Genomic DNA, 26,773 nt, shown 5'->3' with positions numbered 1-26,773 from the left:
GCAGTTTAACTGAAATAGGAGGTGGCAGCTCCCTGCTGTATTGGTCCCAAAAACCAGTTGAGTCATTTGGTGGGGCCTGCCAAGTCATAATATGAACCTATGACTCAAATAAAGCCTAATGGAGGAGAACTGATCCCATGTAGCGCTGCCGTGATCCAGCTCCTGTTTTTTTGTATCTGGCTGCTGCTGTAGCCTCTCTGGGAGCCCTGCACTGCCTGGAACCCTGTTGTTTTGCTGAACCAGGCAGTGGGTATTTGTGTCAAAAAGCTGCCCGCAATTACAGCTGAATGTTTTTCACAGGATTGTTGTGAGCTTTGGAGTTATTAAAGCCATTTGTTCCAATGATTTATCCCACTACTCATTTTAATTGCTGTAATTTAAATAGAAAGAGGCATTGGCTGAAAAATAGCCAGATGTGACATAATTTAGTGCCGACTGAAACAGGGCTGTTAAGTCCAAGCTTATCATTAGCTTGGTTTTGCTTTAAAGTTGTTAGAGGTCATTGCTGGTCTAGAGAATATTCTAAAACCCTTAAGAATTGGATTGCCTTATTTTTAGATCCAGATTAGTATAGTAATGGCTTGCTGTGTGGTTTGAGAAAAGTAAATATAGGGCAAAGCTACTTTGATTTCCCTCTGAAACATATTTGCTTTGGCATTGTGGAAAACCCCAGTAAGAAAACACTCTGTCTCAGTACAAGATTCTCATCTGGGGGGCAGTACGGATGACTGGTTTGAAGGCTGACACAGTAACAGCACAAAAATGCATTTGGTGGATTCATATAATTTTTAGGGATGTTGGCCTAAACCATGCAGTGATGTGCATCTGTTCACCTTTTTAAAACCATGCCTTTTTGGCAGGGAGTCCTCAGCCAGAATTGTCTGGGTCAGGTTTTTGCCTTTACTTGCCTTGTTAATGGATCATTTGCTTTTCACATAAGAATATCAATCTTGACATTGCTATTGCATAAACGGACTTAAAGGCTTATAGTTTTATATAATATGAATCATTTATCTCTGGCATTACCTATAGAGTTTTGCTTACAGGTTTGAGTTGCATGTGTTTATAAGGAAATATTATATTTAATTCTTGTTTTATTCACTTAACGTTTTTGATTGTTAAAAAGTTTCAGTCTGGTTGGACATTCAAGACTTAACAATCCCTCTTCATTGTTCTGTTGATGGTGATGATAATTGCAAGGTAAAGAACCCTTACATTTAACAGCTGTGAGTACACATGCCATTTATAGCTACATTCACTGGTCCAATACACTACAGAGCTATTTAATCTTTAATTTCTCCTCTCATCAATATTTTACTGGATACAGTTTCTCTGTTGCAGTCTTAAGCACAGAGGTTTGTGGAAGTAATCCTTTAGAAACAGCACTTCATAATGGTGGCCTTGCTGTTGTTGCTAATTTATTTGCATCGTAATATATCATCAACTATCATTGACTTACAAAGATCTTCGTGATATCTGTCACTGGGGATTCAAATTGTAACTGTGCACAGCTCTCAGTGAAAGAGGCCACAGAATTCAGTTTACCTGCACCAGTTTTGGGGTTGTAGTTCAGTATTTTCTGCCCAGCAGGGAAAACATTAGGCATTCAGACATTAGTGAAAAGAAGCAGAGTGCATGAAGGACTTTCATTATGATCATAAGTAAAGAGAACAGATTAAGCCATCTTTTCTATTTCTGTCAGTGGCTGCTTGGTGTTCTGTGGCCGACATTAAATGAATCTCAATCATGGCTGACACTCTGTATCATATCTAATATTCCTCAGGGAGTTGGAGGGATTGCTGCTCCATCTTCTCTACTCTCTGACAACCTATGCTGTGTGGATATACCCCCCCTCCCCCGTCTCGGATTAGAACTTACTAAATAGTTAGACCACTGTACAGCCTCATGTGCCAAGCTCTTGCCTTAAGTTTATTTCAATAAAATAATTTGTTACCTGCCACTGTTTTACCTGCAAACCTGTCAACCTAGAAATGATATGGCACCCACATTTGTTTTTCTGATTTTTTTTTTTCAAGAGAGTTATGTGCAAACTAAATACTCATACAGTCAGAGAAACAGGAACAAACCTTTCTCTTGGTAAATAAATATAATCTCAAATGATGAGTGTGATAGGTGTTAGTGGTTCAAATCATCATTCTGTTAATTACCCTTGGTGTTTCATTGAGGAAGAACACCAGAATTCCAGAATTTAATTCACAGTTATATTTATTTTCAATTTCTTGTGTCATACTGCCTAAGCATAAAATTGATGTGTCAAAAACGGCTAACAATTACAACAGTTTCCATGCTGACGGAGCAAGGGTAGATCACAATTTCATGTTTGTGAAATCCTCTGACATTCTAAACATGCACATGAACTGTGACACCTGTTCAACCTAATTTCCTCCCAAAATTGGGCCCATGTTTACAGTTCAAATTTTAAAAACGGAATGCAGTGTTAAATGTTGAACCTGAAAATGTGCTGGATTTCTCATTTGACTTACATTTGTTTTTACTGTGGTAACTGACCTGTAGCGAAGTCAGATAGCACCCGAAGTCTTTCACTATGGTGCTATGCTGTTTAAATGTCTGTAGGGGTGGGTGATATAGCCAGATGAACCTTTTGTAACCTGTGATGTAGCGTATACTTAGGGTACAGATTATTAATGTCACAACATTCCATATATGCAGAATCTGCAAATATCCATTATGCATGTTTCCAGCACCTTTTTGAATCTCTGTTATAGAAAATTGAGAGAGTTCTGAAAGCAGTGTACCTACTAATTATTTTTTAATATGTAGATAAGCTAGCTAAAGTCAGATTTTTCATTTATTCCAAATCGGTTCAGATGTGTGTTGCAATCATACTCACATGTTGGTGTGAAAGCCTGAGACACCTAGATGTGAGTTTGGATGTATTAGTCACCCAATTTCATCTGTCAGAAATTTTGTAGCCAGAAGGAGACTCAGTAGGTGTATACTGTCCTTCTAGCAGACACAATGTACCTGACAAGCCGCAACCAGTGGGACGCTGAATAAACATTGACGGGAGGCTAGGAAGAAGTGTCTTGCACAAATTCCCACTGCTCTCAACTCTCACGGGCCACATTGAGGTATAATGTAGGTGGCTGTGTTATAAGTAAGTTATAAAAATGAATGCATTAGACTTTGGTGAATTTGTTACCTCATAATGAAACAAATTGATTCAGCAAGTCCTTTCTGTGTGAACTGAAAGTTGTCATCCATAAAAGATGATTCAAGCTGCAAGTGAGAGAGATTGACTTTAACGTCTTCTGACTGTTCACTGGCATTGGCAGTAAGACAAGAAATGCAATGACCAGTAGTCATACCATTCAAAGGAACAGTTAGAAATGAGCAGTGACATGTCGGAAATAAGGCGGGTATGAGTCACGCACACCCTAACAAAAGAATGAGCTTTTGGCAGAAATGCAGTGAACATACAGGTGTTCTTGAAATACAAAGAGTAGTGCCATTTTTGTAGGTGCCGTTATGTTGTCTAGCAGCTTGTCCAACCTTACAAACAGCAATGAGAATTGGTTGGTTGGACAAATATAGGTGATAGGTGGTTGGCGAGAAACACCTAATACATAATTATGAATGGTAAATAGCAATACATGGTGTGTCTTTTTTGTAGTGCTGAGGTACGGTTGTACACAGGCACCGATTGAGTTCCCATCAGTTTCTCTAGCCTGTTGTTAAGGCTAAACCAGGGCAAATATCAAAGTTATTTTGGTCAGCTTTGTCTTTTTTTTTTAAACATATATATGCACAGACATTGGAAATCCAACTTACAGACCGGTGAAACCAGTGTACTTTTATTGCCAGGCCCAACCCTGGATTTGTATAAGGAAGGGCATCTGGCATGAAAAGGACATCAACTTTGCGAAATCAGACATGCAACTCATCAGATTTCCAGATCAGTCAGGGCCCGGGTTAACTACAGCTTATTAGATTTTAAATTAAAGGAACATAGCTTTTCATTCAAGTAGTTTTCCATATTCTTTATTCATAATTCACTTGAATATACTTAAACAAATTTAGACTTGCTGAAAGGTGGAATAATCCCATTACAGCAAAACAGAATCAGTCTCAATAATCTGTTTATCTTGATGTTTCTTTTTTATTAATCTGTGGAAGCTAAAATTGTAATTGCAGTTAAAATTTGATAATGCACAGCCCTGCACATACATGCCGTATATAGTGCCCTCCGTCATCCTTTTGTCTCCTGTAGTATCAGCTTGTACCGTTTAGTTAACTAAATCTGAGGCTCATGTGGTTTGGCATTAGTATAGTGAGTGAGCTGCAGCTGAGCAGCACAGTGGGTGGGTTGTGAGGCTGCTGTCAGCCCTGACACTTGAACTGCTGGGCCAGCAGCATCCTCACTTGAGCAGATCTACACCCGCTGTCACGACTGCTGCACTATCAGCTGGTGATTGGCCAGCAGACACCCCCACAACTGCTTCTCTGAATACCTGATAAGGGATAGAGGTCATCTGAGAAGTCACACTTATTGCCACGACATTTTGGGAGAAGTGGTGAATCACTCATTAATGTATGCCATGCACAATGGTACAGATTGGTTTTTCTTCTCACTGCAGTGGAGTTGCAAGAGAAAGAGAGTAATGATATGAAGAGGTTGTAGTGTAGTGCACTGTGCAGTTTATTTTTGTTGTCAAGCTCTAAGGTACCTTTGTTGTGGGTGGTTTTAGAAGTACTGGTACACTTCTCATGTGTTGTACTGCTGTCAAACACACTTATGCTAACCTAACACAGCTGTCATGTTTCTTCTTTATTCCCTTCTAATTTATTTTTGAATTCCAGAGATAGATATGAATGATTCAGCACATTTTCTTTCTGTTTTTGTCATTTCAGGTGAAGGCACGGGGGACACTTTGTCTGTCTCTATCTACCTGTCCCTGGTGGTGTCTTTGATGGTGATTGTGTCCTTGGTGGTGGTGCTAGTGAACTGTGTGACCTGCTGCAAGGAAAGGGAGATCAACTTCAAGGTGAGAGTTTTGGCAGGCAGGTAGCCAGACACAAGTGAGTTTCATTTCCTTCATGCAGACTTGACTTGATGAAAACACAGTGGGTGAATATATAATATATTGGGCTGTGTGTAAATTTAGTCTAAAAGAGAGTCAGTGTTTTTTGTTTGGGTTTTTTTTTTTTGTTGTCATGCCGTCAACAAATTTATACATGGCATATGTTTGTGTGGACGTAGGAGTTTGAAGATCACTTTGATGATGAGATCGACTTCACTCCGCCAGCAGAGGACACCCCTTCTATGCAGTCCCCAGCTGAGGTCTATACCCTTGCTGTGTCTCCTGTGCCCCTGCCTGGCCCGCCACACCTCCAACCTCCTGCCCGCATCACAGGTCTGATACATACACATTCACAGAATCATGTTGTATAAATAAACTTGGCACAAACACTAAGGAAATGTGTGTATCTTCCATGATTTCTTTGTTGTAACAGTGCTTTTAGGCAATAAGTCTTATAGTGTTGGAAAGCCTGGTTATTTCCCTTAAATAGTGCCACAAGGAAAATGCATTTGTGGGTTGAGCAGCAGAGTTGAGTTTATGGGTTGCGCCCATGAGAAGCTTACAAAATCTTTTCTCCCAGTGCCAGACTGTTTGTTCTGCTATTGATTGTTTGGTTTGGTTTAGTTTAGTTTACTGGACTGGATGATTGAAGTCTGAAGAAACAAGACAGTTTGCAATTTAACAATTTATTTGTCTAATAAACGGGGGCCTCAGTAGCTTGTGGGCGAATGATACACAGCCACAACAGCAGTACTCAGCTCTGCTGCTCAACCCACAAATACATTTTCCTTACAAATTTGACACCATTTAAGCAGAAATAAACAGGCCTTCCAACGGTAGTTAAAACAAAGAAATGATCAAACACAAATTTCCTTACTTTTGTGTGCTTAGCTTATGTCATGAAATACGGTTGTCCATTAAAATATGTTTGTTTGCACTTTGTAGTAAAAAATGTTCTATTAACACCAGAGGTGGTGGAAATCCGCCTGTAGACTGTTTGGTCCCTACCATTAAATAAATATTGAGGGTAGAAATATTAGTACCCCAAAACGTTCTCTGTGGAACTCTCTGTGGAAAAAAACTAAACAAAAATGGGATTTCTTTGGCAAATGTGATCACTGTGTCACAACAGTTCACATAAATTTCAGAACAGTACAGGGATGGAAGGGTGTATCTTAAAAAAGTTGTCACATTTTTTTTTTTTTTTTATTGAAAACGTCATACCTAGTACCCATAAACAGTGACTATGAAATACTTGTTCATATCCACACACGGTATGTTAAACTAGTTAGTAACTTAATGTAAAGAAGTTGATGTACTTTCTGTTTAGGTGTAGTTAGCTACACATGCTGCATACAGTGCTAAGTAGGGATGGGTATCGTTTAAGTTTTATCCGATACCAGTACCAAACCGGTACTTTGGAAACGGTGCCGGTGCTTAAATGGTGCTCGAACCGGTGCTTGGAGAATGGAGAACACAAAATTGGTCCAAAAACCTCTCATGTTCAACTGTGTTTTTGTAAAAAGATAACAATGTTAACCTTTTCTGCAGCTATAGGGCATATATGGCATCACTCTTGGCTGGAAGCAGTGCTTAAACAATGGAAAAAACACAAACTTTGTCCAAAAACCTCTCATGTTTAGCTGTTTTCCACTTTTTCTTTGGTCATTTTAGCCTTTTTGGCCAGGGTGAAGGGAGTATCTGCCATCAAACAAGAAGACAGCCGCATGTAGCTATGATGATGTTTGCTAGTTCACCTTACATGCATTAATTTAATAACGTGGTTAGCGTACTCAACGTAAATTACACACGAACAACATTAAGCTACTCACGCAGAGAAGAACGGCTGCTGCTGCCATCATCATCCGTCATCATTTCTGCTACACTGGCAGGGCTAGGGGCCAGGACTCTACTCTTCGGGGTTTTGGGGGATGTTGCTAACTCCGGGTCCGATAACAGGCAACCCACCCGCAGTAGATGTGCTCGGTGTGAGGGCTTGCAGCAAGCTATCAAATACGGCGCATTTCTCGGCTTTTAACAAAATGCTATACGTCGCCAGGTGTTTCATCAGATTTGAGGTGTTACCTCCTTTGCCCAGTATCACCTTAAAGCACTTGTTGCAGGCTGCTGAGTTTGCATCTTTTGCTGTGAAGTACAGCCAGACTTTGACCGCTTCGCCTTGGGCATTTTTAATCTGTAGCTCTGCTCTAAAAGAACGTACGTACCTGGGCCCGCCTACTACGCTTGCAAAGGTAAAATGATTGGCTGGAATCCAAAGTGTATGACATCTCAGGAAAAAAAAAAAGCACTGAAACAGGTTTCTCTTGTAAATGAGACATTGAGCCTTAATGGGACTACCTGTATAAATAAAGTTTAAGTTAAAAAATTAAATATTTCAGATAGTTTGTTAAGAAGAGCATCTCTGACTCAACTATGTGACAACACAATTTCTCAATTTAATTTCACTGTAGTGTTTTCTATTTTGAAGTTGTTGTTTTATTAAGTGGTTCAGATGTAACTTGTGATGCGTCGGTTGGGGCAGTCTTAATAACAGTGATGGGTATTTGGTGTCACAGAGGGATCAACAGGCTTCCAGGTCGTGCGCCACAGTCTGAGTTACATCCAAGAGATCGGCAACGGCTGGTTTGGCCAGGTAAGATAGTTTTTCTTTAATTACCTTCTTCACAAAATTGCATCCATACAAAAGACGAAGAGCTAAATACTCATCTGAAAAATTCATTTAACAAGATGGCAAGCTGTCACTTGTGATTTAATCATTGAATCACAAGTGACAATCATTAATCAATATCGCTTGACACAATATACAGTCGCTTGCAAAAGTATTCGGCCCCCTTGAACTTTTCCACATTTTGTCACATTACAGCCACAAACATGAATCAATTTTATTGGATTTCCACGTGAAAGACCAACACAAAGTGGCGTACATGTGAGAAGTGGAACAAAAATCATACATGATTCCAAACATTTTTTACAAATAAATAACTGAAAAGTGGGGTGTGCGTAATTATTTAGCCCCCTGAGTCAATACTTTGTAGAACCACCGTTTGCTGCAATTACAGCTGCCAGTCTTTTAGGGTATGTCTCTACCAGCTTTGCACATCTAGAGACTGAAATCCTTGCCCATTCTTCTTTGCAAAACAGCTCCAGCTCAGTCAGATTAGATGGACAGCGTTTGTGAACAGCAGTTTTCAGATCTTGCCACAGATTCTCGATTGGATTTAGATCTGGACTTTGACTGGGCCATTCTAACACATGGATATGTTTTGTTTTAAACCATTCCACTGTTGCCCTGGCTTTATGTTTAGGGTTGTTGTCCTGTTGGAAGGTGAACCTCCGCCCCAGTCTCAAGTCTTTTGCAGACTCCAAGAGGTTTTCTTCCAAGATTGCCCTGTATTTGGCTCCATCCATCTTCCCATCAACTCTGACCAGCTTCCCTGTCCCTGCTGAAGAGAAGCACCCCCAGAGCATGATGCTGCCACCACCATATTTGACAGTGGGGATGGTGTGTTCAGAGTGATGTGCAGTGTTAGTTTTCCGCCACACATAGCGTTTTGCATTTTGGCCAAAAAGTTCCATTTTGGTCTCATCTGACCAGAGCACCTTCTTCCACATGTTTGCTGTGTCCCCCACATGGCTTGTGGCAAACTGCAAACGGGACTTCTTATGGTTTTCTGTTAACAATGGCTTTCTTCTTGCCACTCTTCCATAAAGGCCAACTTTGTGCAGTGCACGACTAATAGTTGTCCTATGGACAGATTCCCCCACCTGAGCTGTAGATCTCTGCAGCTCGTCCAGAGTCACCATGGGCCTCTTGGCTGCATTTCTGATCAGCGCTCTCCTTGTTCAGCCTGTGAGTTTAGGTGGACGGCCTTGTGTTGGTAGATTTACAGTTGTGCCATACTCCTTCCATTTCTGAATGATCGCTTGAACAGTGCTCCGTGGATGTTCAAGGCTTGAGAAATCTTTTTGTAGCCTAAGCCTGCTTTAAATGTTTCCTACACATACACCATGTATATAGTTCCACTCACATATGTATACATATACACTGTTTTTTATTTTATTCGATTTATTTAATTATTTATTTATTTTCCACCTTCGTTGTATATTGGTTTCTCTTCTTCTTACTTTAGCACCTTTGTGGTTCAGCTACCCAATTTCGCTGTGCAAGAAATTGCAAAATGACAATAAAAAGCTCTAAGTTTAAGTCTAAGTCTAAATTTCTCAATAACTTTATCCCTGACCTGTCTGGTGTGTTCTTTGGACTTCATGGTGTTGTTGCTCCCAATATTCTCTTAGACAACTTCTGAGGCCGTCACAGGGCAGTTGTGGAGCTGTTTTGCAAAGAAGAATGGGCAAGAATTTCAGTCTCTAGATGTGCAAAGCTGGTAGAGACAAACCCTAACAGACTGGCAGCTGTAATTGCAGCAAAAGGTGGTTCTACAAAGTATTGACTCACGGGGCTGAATAATTACGCACACCACACTTTGCAGTTATTTATTTGTAAAAAATGTTTGGAATCATGTATGATTTTCGTTCCACTTCTCACGTGTTCACCACTTTGTATTGATCTTTCACGTGGAATTCCAATAAAATTGATTCATGTTTGTGGCTGTAATGTGACAAAATGTGGAAAAGTTCAAGGGGGCCGAATACTTTTGCAAGCCACTGTAGTATATTGTGTCAAGTAATCCTTACCTGTCAAGGAAAAATTGACACCTTTTCCTCTGTTAATCAAATCCTTTTCTTTTTCTCTGCAGTTAGTGGTACTCCTTGAAATCTTAGAAAAAAACATCTAGACTTGGGTGGTGATGATGAATCTTTGTTTTCTTTTTGTTTAGCGTGAGGTGTTCTTTCTGTTCTATTAACAGGTCCTGTTGAGTGATATCTACACAGACCCAGGGACAAGAGTGGTGGTCAAGGAGTTGAAAGCTAATGCAAGTGCCAAGGAGCAGAATGACTTCCTGCAGCAAGGGGATCCATACAGGTAAAAGCTGATGTTTCTCTCTTTGAGAGCACCCCATTTGCAGAGAGCTGTTATTGTTTTTCAGAAGGTTATGGTTAGGGTCATCAACTTATCAAAGACTGTTTTGTTTACTGCACCCGGAGCATCTTTCCTCTTACTTATTGCATCAGTAATTGCAATGTATAGTTTGCTTATTTTAAACTTTTTTGGTAACCTGATGGTCATCAAATCAATGACTTGTTATGTCAATTTGGTTTTCAGAGTTTTGCAGCACCCAAACATACTCCACTGCCTTGGACAGTGTGTTGAGGCGATTCCCTTCCTACTGGTTTTTGAGTACTGTGAAATGGTAAGTAACTACATGCTTTTTAAAATACACCAGTACAGGTATTATGTCAGTAATACCATATGTACATGGGAATTAAATTAGGCTGTTGTCAATCTACCATCTACAGTCCTTGTCCAAGAATTTTCAGTGATTGTGAGGTGGCTGTGCTTATGGTGTTTTAGCTACCACTCACCTAGAAATTTGTATTCATTGAGGAAATTGAGGAGTTTGAGAATTAGCTCATACACAAGCATTTAAAAGATAGTACTTCTTAAAAACTGTTTATCAACTTGTGATATGTGAGAGATGCTCAAATTTCGCAAGAAACTGGTTCTTAGCAACGTCAGCCCCTAAATATAGTAGTGAGACTACCCGGTCTAGGTGTGTCTTTAGTCACCAGACCTACTCTGGAGTGATAAGACCAGATAAAGACACTATTATGAACTTGGCAAACTGAGCTTTTTTTCTGCGATATGACACATTGCACTTGTGATTTGGGTAACTATATCAGGGATATTCCTGGCAACTAATTTCTTAGTCGCCTAACAGATTGTTCTAAAACTAAGAAACTCAGATATTAATGTAAATTTAATTTAATGGGCATTGTCAAAAAAATCCATATTCTTCAATAATGAATCATTAGCTTAAATGCATGGCACTTTGCGTTATGCATTATGAACCTGTGTTATACTCCAAACAGATAAGAAAGACGAAAAACACTTAAACTAACCGGCTCAAACTGGCTCCTTTCGATGTGTAGGAGTAGTGGCTCTACTCTGAGCCCCTCCTGAATGACTGAACTCCTTACAATATCGCTAAGGGAGAGCCCATCCACGTTTTGGAGAAAGCTGAGTTCCGCCGCTTGTATCTATGATCTCATTCTAGTAGTTTTAACATAAAGATCAGGCCTAGATTAACACATTTATAGTATTTCTCAACAACGATGGCAGATGACTGTATAACATTTAGGACACAATAATTTATTGGCATTGGAGATCAATTACAATTTGAACAAATGGCTTAAATGACTACTACGTCTGGTACCAACTAGTGACAACAGTGACTATTAGACGTGTAAGTGACTGTTCGCGCACATCCCTAAACTACACATTTTATGGCTCATTATAGTACCTTAATTACCTCGTCAGCATGCACTTTTTATGGCGGTTGTAACTGCTGAAGGCCAGTGTATGGTGCTTTGTAAGGGTTTGTTTGCAGAGCTCTCTGCCTATACCAAAGAATTATGGGAATTCACCTGACACAGAGGGTATGGAGACACTATTTTGTGCACTCCTCCAGCAAGCCAGTGGAGCATTACCTCTGGCTGATTGAATGCTGACTGGTTGGAAACATGTTAAACAGCAAAGAAGCACAGACAGTGGCTGCTGTGGATAGTTGTAATTAATTTATGTTACTACAATATAAAGACATTTGTTGTACACTTTGATCTCGGTTTCTTCTGCAGCCAGTAGTTTTGATTATGGTGCACTATTTTTTTTTTTTTCATGCTGCCCCCTAAAGTGGCAGCAGACATGAGGCAGACATTTGTCTACCTGCTCAGCATCAGCACTATACCAAGCTGGAGAGTTCATGCACTCATTACTTTACCAAATGATTATTGAAGATAATTTTTTTTCTATGTTTTAAACTTAAGATAATATGTATATGTTGTTGAATAAGTTAAGTTGTTGCCAGTTTTCTTTTATAAATATGGTAAAGATAATGGTTTAAACCCAAAAAATAAAAATAATTACTTAAAAAGCCCAAACCGTCCACTCAAAGCCAAGAAAATGAATGATCTAATCATAATGAAGTCACTCAGACTACATTATGGCAGCTGATTTATTCACTCTTCTCCTTTATTTATTCTGGATGGGTTGAGTTCTGACTGAGGGAAAGCTCTCTTCTCCTGCCTCCTCCTTCTCTGGCCCGAGTTACATAGTTACTCTAAGCTAGGGACCTCTCACATTCCCACCTCGCCCAGCAAAGCAATAGGCTCCATTTACGCTCCTCTGGTGTCAGATCCCCCAGTTGCTGTGTTTGTGCATTTTTATTGCTGGCACCTTGTGTGTGTGTGTTAGCGGCTGTTGAGTGCAGTAAACTAAGCTCTTTCTAAAGAAACCTATGGGTGCACGCTGATGAATGCAAAAAGCCAAGAGTGCTGTCTAAAAATATAAACCACCCTGTCATTTCTGTTTGATTTATGTAGCAGGACAAACTTTGACTTTGAAGTTGTGTTGGAGAAAAACATATATATATATATATATATATATATATATATATATATATATATATATATATATATATAATTTTTTTTATTTTAATGTTAGTAATGTTAGGCCTGTCTGTAAATGTAGAGTTTGTACCCAGGTAAGGGGTAAGGTAACACTGCTTGGAGCAACTTTCTCCTTGCTTCCCAGTTCTCTGGCATGTCCCTCAGTGTCCAGTTCAACTTATCTTGCCAGGGATTGCGTAACCTCACTAGACTGGGGTATTGTCAGCTGCCCAGACCTGGCAGATGACCTGGCATTGTGGTTTTTCCCAGCCAACTCTCGTAATGGCTCTGACAGGACATGGAAGTGAGTCAAGGTGAATGACTTATTATGAATGCGTGCAAGCTATTAGGGAGGATGGCATGATGAAGAGCAAGTCCTGTTTGTTGAAGGCGATAATGTGTGAGGGTAGCACGACTGAGTGATGTGCATGCTCACTATCCCTTGCTAGATAAAAGTTTTGAGGCCTTTATCCAAGTACGGTTCGGGTCTCGTCTTTATACAGGATACATTTCCGTTCTATCAGTGTGATAAGCTATATAAGCAAGATGAGCAAAATAAGCTGCTGACACTTGCTTCATAAAGAAACAAGTGTCGAAGTGCTTGTGTTGCATGTAAAGTAAGGGATGACTTGCTGATGGCGTCTTCCTACTTGAGGCCGTGTCAATCATCTGCTACATGTCGAAACATGAAATGTGACACTGCAGCTGCCCAGCGGACAAGGTGAATCCCAAAAAGCCAATGTACTGTGACGTTCTCTCTGGCAGGCTTTTGATTGATGGCGGTTTTTATGTTTTGTATCACCCATGCCAGTAATCCTGACTGAAAGCATTTTAGACGTCAAAATACATCCAGCAACTGGTACATGGGCTGCAGAATGTCACATTCTGTAGTGTTAGTGAAAGCTTCAACTGCATAGATTTTCTGCCTAGTGATTGGCCAAGATGTTTGTTGATGCTTTAGTTTAGTTCAAGGTCTCTGACAAGTGGCAGTTCTTCTTTTTAGATTTCAAAATTCACCTTTGTCCTTTTTAACTGTTACAACAGCAATCGCTGTGATTGCTTTTTCTCTTTGTAATATTGTAAAGAAGTTACACCATCACCCTGTGAGCAAGGTTATGTTGTTGTTGCCCATTCTCACAACTGCTTTTATTGAAAATCAATTATTTTTTAAACTTGAACCGATTTAACAAAGGTGCCTATCCTTGGCCTGCTGTGGTTCTAATATCCAGTCGCAGAATTCAGCAGTAGAAAGCACTTAAAATAGCTTTTTTTTCTTTTCCCCACCACTGTTAACTTGATCGTGTGATTACTGAGTTAGGCACGAATCTGTGTTGGAACCTTTAAATATCCTTGTTATAAACAGGCCAGACACCAGACTTAATTGTTTTGGCCTTTCACGGTGAATGTCATTTCATTAACAGCGCTGGATCCCCATGAACCCAAACCTAATCACCTGCTTCACATAAAGATAGGCACGCAGTATCACTTACCATATATTGAATATAGCTCTTCAGTGAACACCCCTTCTCAGAGCTCTGTGTCTGTCTCTGTCTGTGTGTGTGTGTGTGTGTGTGTGTGTATGTGTTTGTGTGGAATAAGCAAACAAATAGTGCTTACATAAGACGACTGATCTAAGCTGCTTGCACTGAAATGGCTCAAGGAAAAGTAAACCCTTTGTAAACACACACCCAGACTTGCATGCTCAGTAAATGCGTGGGATTTGACATTTTTATTAAAACATTATTAGCATTATCAGTGGATTCTAAATACACTAGCATTATTTTTAAAAGAAACATTTGTTTAATCTACATCAATTCCCCTGACAGTTTGATTTGTCAGAATCACTACTTCATGACTTTTTGCTGTGAAACTTAATGAGAACTGAGTAAACTAACTCATACTTTGTATTAATAGGTAACTTCACATCTGAGCAGACAAGTATCACATGTGGAGTTCCCCAAGGTTCCATCTTGGGACCCCCTCTGTTTAACATTTACATGCTCCCACTGGCACAGATTATAAAGAACAACAAAATAAACTATCATAGCTATGCAGATGACACACAAATATATATCACAATGTCACCAGGAGACCGAGGCCCTGTACAGGCTCTTGGTAAATGCATTGAGGAAATTAATGACTGGTTGTGCCACAATTTTCTCCAGCTAAACAAAAACAAAACTGAAGTAATAGTCTTTGGCGCCAAAGAAAAACGATTACAGGTCACCAGAGAACTTCAATCTATACACCTAAAAACCACAAACCAGGCGAGAAATTTGGGTGTAGTGATGGATGCAGACCTAAACTTAGAAAAACACATTAAGACAATAACAAAATCAGCTTACTATCACCTCAAGAATATATCAAGGATAAAAGATCTGATGTCTCAACAGGACCTGGAAAAACTAGTCCATGCAGCAGGCTTGATTACTGTAACAGCATCTTTACAGGTCTACCTAAAAAATCAGTCAGACAACTACAGCTCATTCAGAACTCTGCTGCTCGAGTCCTCACAAAGACCAAAAAAGTGGACCACATCAGTCCAGCTCTGAGGTCTTTACACTGGCTGCCTGTCCGTCAGAGGATAGACTTTAAAGTTCTGATGCTGGTCTATAAAGCTCTGAATGGTTTAGGACCAAAATACATCAGTGATCTCCTGACCCAGTATGAACCTTCCAGATCCCTCAGGTCATCTGGATCCGGTCTTTTATCAGTTCCCAGAGTCAGAACCAGACACGGAGAAGCTGCATTCAGCTTTTATGCTCCATATATCTGGAACAAACTCCCAGAAAGCCTCAGATCAGCTGAAACACTCAGTTTATTTAAATCCAGGTTGAAGACTCACCTGTTCTCAGCTGCATTTGAATAAAGCACCAAATCCACACTTTTAAGCTTAAATTTCAAAACTAACATTTTAACTACTGATTTTATCTATTGTTATGATTTTATTCAAAGGAGCTTGCAAAGAAAAGCGTCTGGACTTCTTTAAGTTACTTGAAGACGTTTCACCTCTCATCCGAGAAGCTTCTTCAGTTCTAAGGTCAAATGGTGGAGAGTCCCAGATATAAACCTAGTGGGAGTATCCCCCCACAGAGGGACAAAAGGACCCCCTGATGATCCTCTAATCGCCTGAGCCAAGGTGTGAAACTGGGTGTGGGTCCCAATCAGCCAGAGTTTCGGGTGTGTTCATTGTGAAACCTGGCCCCACCTTATCATGCGAATTCCTGAGGTCAGATGGCCCAGGATGTGAGTGGGCGTTAAGGCGTCTGGGAAGGGATCTCAAAACTGGATTATAGATGGCAGAGAGTTGGTGTCGTAAACCCCCGCCTCTGTTCAAAGATGGTTGCTCACAGTGGACATAGATGGCTTCTTTCACTCCTCTTTCAAACCATCTGTCCTCTCTGTCCAAAATGTGAACATTGGCATCCTCGAAAGAGTGTCCTTTATCCTTAAGATGCAGATGGACTGCTGAGTCTTGTCCTGTGGAGGTGGCTCTTCTGTGTTGTGCCATGCGCTTGTGAAGTGGCTGTTTGGTCTCTCCAATGTAGAGGTCTGGGCATTCCTCGCTGCACTGTACAGCATACACCACATTGTTAAGTCTGTGTTTTGGCGTTTTGTCTTTCGGGTGAACCAGTTTTTGTCTGAGCGTGTTGCTGGGTCTGAAATGCACTGGGATGTCATGCTTGGAGAAAACTCTCCTAAGTTTTTCTGATACACCGGCTACATAGGGGATGACAATGTTGTTGTCCTTTTGTCCCTCTGTGGGGGGATACTCCCACTAGGTTTATATCTGGGACTCTCCACCATTTGACCTTAGAACGGAAGAAGCTTCTCGGATGAGAGGTGAAACGTCTTCAAGTAACTTAAAGAAGTCCAGACGCTTTTCTTTGCAAGCTCCTTTGACTACGATGACCTGGATGACTGAGAACCTTCACAGACGTTATGATTTTATCTGTTTTGATTTTATATACTGTTTTGTTTGTTTGTTTGTTTGTTAATTAGTTTGTTTGTCTGCTTGTTTTAATCAATTTTAAATCATGCTTTTTATTTGTTTTTTTTGTTTCTAATGTCTCTGTAAAGCACTTTGAATCACCTTGTTGTTGAATTGTGCTATACAAATAAACTTGCCTTGCCTTGCCTTGCCTTAACAATCCTTGGTCTTTACTAAAATTCTATAACAATACAGTTCAAAAATAAGAAAATTGCAGATTGCCTCTTGTGAATGGTTGAAGGTTATTTGTTTTTGGTTTTTTTTGCCTGACTTGTCTTCGCTTTTAAAACTTTCAGTTATCGGCAGTTATACATACCAATAGATTGGGAAGTGGCTAAAATTAGCCACTAAGATTGTCCTGCCAATAAATTAGTCAGGCTCTAATCATGCTGTTACTCTTTGATGGCCACCTCTGCTAAAAGATGTTTTTAACAGGGTTCATTCAAACCTTTGCTCACATAGTTCATCATCTAGTTAATGGTTAGCAAAGCTCTAGTATACAGTGCAGTATTTAGTTGTTAAACAGTCTGAAAAGTTTTGGTTAAAGTGTTCACAGCAACTCCCCGTTGACTGTGTTTTGAAACTGCACTCATCTGAGATCCAGCTCCATCACAAAGACCCCTGCAGGACTGTCACTCTGATAACTTACAGCATTTTGTGTCCTCTATCAGGTTCATGTCTGTGTTTATTGTTTAGAGGGGACTTCAGTCTGAACCCCATCAGGCAAATTTATTTCCCTGGTCTGAACTGGATTCTTTTGTACCCATATACCTGTGACACAGCAATACTCATTAAACCGCCTTACCCTTATTTGTTTTTCTCACATGTCAGCAGTGAGAAGTGCTGAGAAGTCAGGAAGAAGAAGGGGACTATGCTGCCCCTGTGTGGCGATGTCTCCACATTGCATTTAATTATTGCCACTTGATAAATTCTTCCCATTGCTAGAATACATACGAGGTTCTGCTGCATTTGTTGAATGTTTATTCCTGATACTAATGAGCGAATGTGTTTATCTGTGTGTGTGCCTCTGCAGGGGGATTTGCGGGGCTATCTTTCTCAGCAGGACTGGATTTTCAGAAATGCTGAGTTGCTGCAGCTGCAGAGGATGGCCTGTGAAATTGCTGCTGGTGTCACTCACCTTCACAAACACAACTTCCTGCACAGGTAGCACTTCAGAGCTGCAACACTTTTAGCTACCTCTCAGTTTTGATCCACTAAGCTAAACGTTGTGCTTTTCCTTCCACTCAATACAGCTGGTGTTTCGGGAAATGCTTTTCTGTCTAGTGGTCACTGACAACTAGACAGAAAAGATTGTATTGACTATATATTTAAATTGTGTGCTCCAGTTGTATTTTAATGTTAAAAAAGATAAGTAGAAATGTTGGTGATTTTTATTTAATGAATGTACTTGACTAACATGTTTGTTCTGAAATCCCAATATACTAAAATCACACAAAGTATGTGCTCTTATTCGTTTTAATGTTTATCCTATAGATACATTTTACTAGGTGCGTACCACCAAGTATCTCTTGGCGAGTACTTAGTCATTAGCATTCCATAATATTATTATAAAGACAAGGGTCAACTAATAGTTTTACTTTTGTGCTGACTGCCCAGCCACTCTATGGAGTACCAGTGGTGTCCAAAAATGGTGTGCACAGCAGAGAAGGCTGCGTTTCATTTTCACCCCAGTCTGTACTGGACGTCTGGCTGCCAGCCAGCAGGGGGGTACAAGGGGTGTTGGGAACTTGGGGAACATACGATGCTCAGCTCATCAGCTCTATTTTGCCTGCTCAGAATAAGCTCAGGGGGTTCCAATTACACAGCTCCCATGCATTGCCACAGTGTCAGCTGTCCGCTGCCAAAGGGATATGATGATTCTGCTTTTTGCGTGTAAGTGGATAGCCTCATATTGGGCGTTGTGTTTTAATCCTTGTTACTACTCAACTAGAGTTCTACAAGCCTGTTCTCATGTGAACTAATTTATTCTGCAATCGTAAAAATGTTTCTGTGGCACTTTTAACCACAGAATTTTAATTTAGAAAAAAAAAAAAAAAGTACCACCAACTGAACGACACTGCACACAGACACATGCTGGCAGAAATGACAGAGAGGATGGTTATGTAGCAGTACCATGTGCTATACACGCCGTATCCAAAGCTGAAACCTCAGCTTCGTAATGCAAGGGTGAAATTGGACCCGTTACAGAATAAATTGCATACTGTACTGCGTGCCATGAATAGATTCCCAATAGGAAGACGTGGACAGGGGTGTTTAAGCCATTATAAGACATTTTTGTGCTTTTTCATTAGGGTTTACCAGGATTTTGATTGTATTATTCTACTACAAAAGTGTTAATGTGTTAAGGATTGTGTTAATAATTGTGTTAATGTTTAATAAGATCACCTTTTTTATAATATAAAAGAGGAAAAATGTAATCTAATCCAGTGCCAAATCACAGGAGTGATCATCTTAAAATGCTTTATATTGTATAGTAAGGTAGGTAGAGTTTCTATCTAACAGCTTGCACTTTATTTTCCTGTAATCCGCAGCGTATTATGCTATGTTTTCCTCCTGTGTTAGTCGAAGCATCCTAAAGGATCAAATACCCTTTGCCTGAACAGTTACAGTGCTGTCTTTGACTGCAGGTTTTATTTGCTGCTGCATTTACATTGTATCTGATTTTTTTTTTTTTTTTGACAGTGGGGAGCAAAGTTATTTTTATACATTTTCTATAAAAGATCTTTGTCAGTTGTTCTTGGACTCTGCATTTATTGACTGGATTAGGTTACTAGATTATATTATTCTTTCTGTATTAACAATGACAGTTCAATACAAAGACATATTAGTTATGGTGCTTTTTCTGCTGGCAACCATGATACCAAATTGCGCAAGTGTCTGTATGGATGGTAAGGTATGGAAGCGATTACTGCTGTGGCATGCATTAACCTTGTAGGGTTAAGATATTGGACTTGCTTCCTCACTGCTGTGTTACTGTATGTTGGGCTGTCAGCCAGCAGCAGGGGACAGGAGAGTTTAAAATACAGCTCCATTTATCTTACAGGGGTTTCAGTGGGTCTGACAGTAGCTGGGCCATGTGCATGCAAGAATACTTGTGTCAGCAGGGTTTGTCATTGGGTGGGTAAAAAGGACTTGGAGCTTGTGGACAGGGAATGCTGCAGGGCTAGAGGGAAACCAAAGCCTGCCTCTTCAGTCAGTGTGAATGAACTACCATATGGCTGTTTAATGAGCAGACAGAGTCTCAAGAGCTTGTGACGCCCTCCCCTGGCAGACTAACAAAAAGTCTGCACAGCCTGTGGTTCCCTCCAGAAATCATATCCTGCTGCTGGATGCACAGTCAGGAATAGTCTCCACAGCTTGTTGCAGTGTGAAAGACAGATAAAATAAGAAAGCCCCTGTTCTAATTTACTGTAAATGTTTAAGTGTTTTGTGATCCTTGCCAAACTTTCCTCACTTGATTCTTGTTGATCGTTTTGCACACTCCTTTTTTATACTTCTAAATGGTAATGCCGGCATAGGCTAAACAAAACCGAATAAGCTAAATAATTTCATTAGTGATGGCCTCGGTCTTTCTTCCAAATCTGTGAATGCTGTAGCAATTGTGAATTTGTCTTGAATGTCTTCACCACTCAAAATGTAATGCTCATGTCTGTGTTTATGCTCCTGTAGTGATCTAGCACTGAGGAACTGCTACCTGACTGCAGACCTCACAGTCAAAGTGGGAGACTATGGCATTGGACCCTGCAGATATAAAGTAAGGAGAAACCTTAAGTGAGATGCATAAAAGTGTTAAAAGTGCAAAGAATAAAGCATTATATGAATGGATGAATACGCATGAAGTGATTTGAGTAGTTAGTAAGTAGGCAAGCACTGTTTAAATGCAAGTCAGTTTTATTTATGTTTAAGTCTGGCCATGTTTTTTGGCTGAAGTCAGTGCTTGTGCAACCAGTTGCAAATGAACAGACTGAAAATAAACAGACTTTATCAGAGGCTGTACATGTTTCCTTTGATCAACGATATATTTCACTGAAGAATTAATACTGTCCTCTCATATAACATGACATGCTGCATATGTGAGGAAGCTCTGTCTGCTGCATTCCTTTAATACTGCTGATCTGTCAGTTTGGCTGTCTGAATTTAATACTCATGATATAAGGTCACCCACTAGATCTATTTCTGTAAAGAAAGAGGGAGGCAGTGCAAGAGTGAACCACCTGAGAGCTAATAAACATTTTATTTAGGTCATATTTCTGCAGTATTTCTTGGAAAAAATTGTAAAAATTGTGTAACAGATTGTTTTTAAACTGTGCTACCATAGGAGGATTACATCATCACAGAGGATGATGTGTATGCACCCCTTCGTTGGTTGGCTCCTGAGCTGGTAGGCGAGCGCCATGGTGGCGTAATTACTATGGAACAGACCAAGCCAAGCAATGTGTGGTATGTACCAGATTTCAGCCCTGCACTGACACTAGAGGGCATTTCAAAAACTGACTCACACATCCAGGCTCACTTGCTGTCATTAGAGAAGTTAACCTGGATCTGTTTTTTAAAAAGCAGCTTTTTAAAACTCCCGATTTAGTCTCCCAAAGAACTGTATTAATGTGTTCTAACAGGTATTCTAAGTAGAGCCAAATCCACAATAGCTCAAATATACATACATGTAATTGGAACATGATTTATTTTTGGAATACAACAAAGTAAAGTATCATAGTAAATGATTACTTACAGTTTTGCTAATGTTCAGCAGATTAAAACAACAATCCTGACAGTTCACCAACTGTACATCTCTCCTCACAGTATTCTTTTTGAGCCCCTCCATGACTTCACAGTTACTACTGCCTGTTTTAGTCAGGACAATCTTACAAATGAGTTGTAGTTATATTTTAGTTATATTTAGTAGTTATATAAGTTATATTTTCTTTATTGAGTAAAGGTTACATTAAAAACTAAGTCTATTATCCAAGTACCTAATTTGCCACTGAATACAACTATGTTGACATTCTAAATGTTTCCTGAGGTAAAGAGAAAGTTAATAATTATTATGTAATCCCACAGCTACACTGAATCTACAGCATATACAATTTCCAACCACTTTATTAGGTACTGTTTAAGGCAATTATCTAATTAGCCAATCACATGGCAACAGCACAATGCATTTAGTCATGTAGACATGGTCAAGACAACTTGTTGTTTCATCAAGTTCAAACCGAGCATCAGAATCGGGAAGAAAGTGACCTTGAACATGGTATGTTCGTTGGTCCCAGATGTCCTGCTCTGAGTATTTTGGAAACTGCTGATTTTCCCACACAGTCTTCTCAAGTGTTTACAGAGAATGTTCTAAAAAAAAAAAAAAAAGAGAGAGAAAATATTGGAAGGCAACAATAATTTAAATAACCACTCATGACAACAGAGGTATTCAGGTGAGCCTTTCGGAATACACAACACATTGAACTTTGAAGCAGGACTACAGCGGCACAAGACCACACTGCATGAATCTGGTGGAAATGTCTCTGCATCCATCCTGGCTTGTATCAAAGATCAAGGTGGTGTAATGGTGTCAAAGATATTTTTGGAATACTTTGTGTGCCAACCAAGTATTGTTTAAAGGCTGCAACCTACCTCAGTATTGTTGTTGACCATCTCCATCCGTTTTGCATCATGGATGTGCAGCCGACAAATCTGCATGACAGCATCACACAGTTCTGAGGGCAAAAGGGGGTCAAACCAGGTACTAGCAAGTGTCTGGTGAATGTATGGATCGTGTGTAGCAGAACGTATCTTTTACTCTGGACACATAAGCAGTGCACGTTTTGTGTAGGGATTTGTAAAGCACAGTCCAAGCATGATAAGCCTTCACTGTGAGATTAAGTTGTCTTTAGCTACTTTAGCAACTCAACACAGCGCTACAAAATTTATTTACCAATTTTGTGTGAAACTGGTAAATAACTACCTATAGATAACAGTTGACTGTGTAAAGTTACTGAAGTTACATTGTCTGGTACCTTACTGACAAAAATAATGCTGATGCTGGTATATGTAATAAAATACAAGCACTTTATGATCCATTTCTGTGTAAACTTGGCTGTGTTGTGGAGTCATATAGAAAATTCATCTAGTTTCAGAAATGTAAAGCAGATACCTGTGGCACATATGCATTGCTTATCCTTCTAGTACAACTTTTTTTTTTTAATCCTCAATTGTCCATAGGGCATTGGGGGTCACATTATGGGAGCTCTTTGAGAATGCTGCTCAGCCGTACCCGCATCTGTCTGACCGAGAAGTTCTCAACCATGTGATCAAGGAGCAACAAGTCAAGTTGTTCAAGCCACAACTGGAACTTCCCTACTCTGATAGATGGTGAGTCCCTGGAAGATGGCTATTTAAGCAGCTTGCATTAAAATTGTTAAATTTAAAACTAATGACATTGCTAAAATTATTAGGCTGTTAGCAATATAAAGTGTCTAATTTTATTTTATTTTTTCTGTAACTGTAGGTATGAAATTTTGCAGTTCTGTTGGCTGTCTCCAGACAAGCGGGCCACAGCAGAGGAAGTACACCGTCTCCTCATCTATCTGCGTATGCAAGGCCAGAAGGACATAGAAGAAGATTTCGAGCAACGCTGGGATGCACTGAAGCCTAACCCCACTATGCGGCAGACCACTGTTAGCCATTCCTCCTTCCCAATCTTGGAACAGTTTGCTGATGATGCCCTGAGACAAGAAATAGATGAAATTCTGACTGTGACTGAAACAAGCAAAGGTCTCAGCTTTGAGTATGTTTGGGAAGCGGCTAAGCATGACCACTATGATGGTAACCATGGACGTTCAGGCGTAGACACAACACTAAACTACCACAGCATGTTCTTTCCTGTTTCCAGTGAAGATATTCAGGCTCATTTCCCTGATCCTTCAACTAGTGCAGCAGGAGGAGAAAGTGGGAACACTCCAGGATTTCCTGGGATCTTACCGGTGTTTGATGCTCAAAAGCCATCTAATGGGAATGAATATTATATCCAACTAGAAGAGCAAGGGGAGAGCACTGTTGGGGAGGACGGGAATAGAGAACCAGATATGGGCTTTGGTTCAAGCGGGCAAGATTTTGTTGTGCTCCAAGATGTGCGGCTAGATGAGTCAAGCACAGATGCCGACTTTTTCCACCAAAGTATTGACTCAAAGGATTCATATTTACCAGACAGCCACATCTGGTCGTCTCTTGAAAATGACAGTCCGTACCACACCAACATTTTTACAGAAGACGGGTCAAAACAAGAAGACTCGCCTTCCTGGAGGCAGAATTTTATGGAGCTTCCAGAGCGCAGCGGAAACCCTTTCCTTGAAGGGGGAACTTTAGAGGGTGAAGCAGTGAATAGAGATGGAAGCTATGGGGATGCTTTTTTAGGGGAACCCACTAAGGTGGTGAATTCTGTGGAAGCAAAGGATGAAAACATGAATGGAAAAAGTCTTTTGAGTACTGAAAAACTAGCAGATAATTTTATGTTTCTTAAAGATCAAACCCTAATGAAGGAGGGTGCTAGTTTCTTAAGCCCACAACCACATTTTCTTTTACCCGGTTTAGCCCACGAACCAGAGGAAGCATTCAAAATGAATTCTTGGGATAAGCTTGACTCGTTAGGCAGCTTAAACACAGCAGACACTTATTTTAAATCGGCAGCAAGTAGCACATCCTCAAGACACGAACTTCTAGACTCTCCAAGTAACAGTTTGGGGGAGTTTTGTCAGTCTCTAGAAAATGAGACACTGGTGCCTTCCATTACAGTGGTCACAGAAGATGACACAAGCAACCAGCTGCCAGCTAGAAATAGTTCTTCCACAGAAGACCTTGGTCTGTTGCAATCCTCAAACAGAGGTGTAGACTCTGGTTTTGATTCTATCTCAGAGAGGTTTGAGGTTCTCATCAGTCACACTGATGACCACACCACTGCAATATCTGACAGTGCCAATACAGATTCTTTGTGCACAGATGCCAAAATTCCCAGCCTTGAAGATGACCTTGGAACCTCAAAGGATGACACTCAGCCCATAGAAAGTAAAATGCCTGAACCCCTGCCAGCTCAAGTATTACCTTCAGATAATGGACACAGTGAAGACCTAACAAGTAATGATTTGTTGAATGAGCTAATTGAGGATGCAGATATACAAATGGAAACCACTCTGTCTGATCATGAAGAATCATTTATGGATACCAATGGGCATCCTCATGATAGAGCTTCTCTTCTGGTGTCGGGTCCATCTTTGGACCAGATCAGCCAGGACAGTTTATTGGAAGACAGTATGTCCACCACTGTTCCAACTGTAGAGAACTTTGCTGAAACACCAGACTCATTAGACTCACTTGACATACACAGACTTGGAGAGCAAGGAGATGAACTGAATGCTCAAATTGCTCAACACAAACTCCAACCTCCATACAGGATATCAGACAGTGGTTATGAGACTGAGAACCTGGAGTCTCCTGAGTGGAACTCTCAGCCAAATGTCCAAGATTCCTCTCCTGTAAAAAATGGCTTGAGTGTTACCAAAGAAGAAGAGGAGACAGAAGAGCTCACAACTGCGGCAAGTCTGGTTCCGCCGAAAATCATAATCTCCGAAGTAGAGGGTGTGCTAGATACTCACAGTGAAGATCCCAGTGAGGAAGATCAGCCAGATAATGAAGGTCCTGCTGAGGAACCAATTATGGGAAGTAATTACAGAGACTCTGCATACTTTTCTGACAATGAATCAGAACCTGAAAAGAAGTCTGAAGAAATAACTGCAGGTGGTTCTGTTGAAGACACGTGGCTGAGGAACTCTACTGATGAGGTTCCCGAGGCTTCTGGAGCTCCTGCACTGGAGGCTTACAAGGAAAAAGATATTGACTCTTTATTTTCTCTACCTGCTGATTCACAAGACAAGGATGTTAAGGAGATGGGTTCAGTAGCAGATTCAGATATCACAGAAAATGGTGAAAACCAGGTGGTCGAGTCTACCAGCAGCTCCAATGAAGATGGAATTAAACCAGAGGTTTTCAAGGACACTGCATTTACTGATCACCTGGACCCCTCTGAAGGTCCAGAAACCTCAATACTTCCTTCTATTGCCCCAGCTAAGCCAGCAACAGAGAGTGTAGTTCACGCTAAACTCACCAGAACCGACACCAGTGATGGTCATAAAATAAAGGAGCCGGATGTGGAGGGGCGTTACCTGGGGAGGCGGGATGGGTCGGGCTTAGATGGGCAAGAAGATGGCGTAGATGCAGACGAGGAGGACGAGAACAGCGACGACTCGGATGACGACATGCGCGCGTACCAGCTGCACAGCTCTAGCTCAGAAAGCGAGGATGAAACCGTGCACCCGGTGCCAGTTGTTATCTCGGACGACAGTAGGGCAAAGAACCTGAAGAGCTTGTTAAAACCCACATCTCTGAACATCGGAGCATCATCTTTCCCGTTTCCTGCAAGGTTTGGTGCGGATAACTCCAAAAGAGCCGTGTCTTTCTTTGATGATGTCACTGTCTACCTGTTTGACCAGGTAAAATTTTAGTCTGTGATCTTCGTTTTCTTAGTTTGCGGGGGCAGCTGGTAATATGTGTTAACTGAATTAAATCTTATTTAGGAGACGCCCACCAAGGAACTGGGTGACCACTCCTTGGATTCAAACAGTCGGGTACCACAGTTCAGCAGCTCCACGCCTGCTGCCAGCTACCTGAACCGCTTTGCCAACTCTGAGAGCTCAACAGATGAAGAAGGTAATGCCACAAGTCAGCAATAAAAGCCTCTATTTGCACAAAGCATATGTCTTGATTCACTGACTAAATCTTTACAGGTGGTGGTTTTGAGTGGGATGATGACTTCTCCTCACCCGCACCCGCCTTCCTGTCCAAGACGGGTAAAGACACGGTATCCAAGGCAAGGTCCTCATCTGCAGCATCGTTTTCCTCTCCGGCCCCTGCAGTGGGGTCCATGCTGGATACCAGCTGGACCGGCTCTTCAAGCTACTCCCGTTTTTCCATCTCACCGGCCAGCATTGCCAGCTTTTCCCTTACCCATCTTACCGACTCTGATATTGAACAAGGAGGCAAGTAGAGCAGGCCAAACTGGTATACAGTCTTG

The 26,773-nt window shown here is 40.7% G+C and overlaps 1 protein-coding gene across 1 annotated transcript in view; it reads left to right on the top strand.

Annotated features, from left to right (window-relative positions):
• lmtk2 (lemur tyrosine kinase 2) overlaps positions 1-26,773 on the top strand; it is a 33,474-nt gene that overhangs the window by 3,768 nt on the left and 2,933 nt on the right. The window contains exons 2-13 of the mRNA XM_084926124.1: positions 4,894-5,027; positions 5,243-5,396; positions 7,640-7,716; positions 9,953-10,068; positions 10,309-10,396; positions 17,675-17,805; positions 20,332-20,416; positions 20,981-21,102; positions 22,873-23,022; positions 23,159-26,192; positions 26,277-26,409; positions 26,487-26,738. Of these exons, the coding sequence (XP_084782250.1) occupies positions 4,894-5,027; positions 5,243-5,396; positions 7,640-7,716; positions 9,953-10,068; positions 10,309-10,396; positions 17,675-17,805; positions 20,332-20,416; positions 20,981-21,102; positions 22,873-23,022; positions 23,159-26,192; positions 26,277-26,409; positions 26,487-26,738 (4,476 nt within the window). The remainder of the gene's footprint in view (positions 1-4,893; positions 5,028-5,242; positions 5,397-7,639; positions 7,717-9,952; positions 10,069-10,308; positions 10,397-17,674; positions 17,806-20,331; positions 20,417-20,980; positions 21,103-22,872; positions 23,023-23,158; positions 26,193-26,276; positions 26,410-26,486; positions 26,739-26,773) is intronic.

This window comes from Perissodus microlepis, chromosome 4 (assembly GCF_051167445.1).
Source record: "Perissodus microlepis isolate ML-2025 ecotype Zambia chromosome 4, ASM5116744v1, whole genome shotgun sequence".
NCBI lineage: Eukaryota > Metazoa > Chordata > Actinopteri > Cichliformes > Cichlidae > Perissodus > Perissodus microlepis.
The sequence above is the reverse complement of the archived record's forward strand: the minus strand, read 5'-3'. Positions and strand labels throughout refer to the sequence as shown.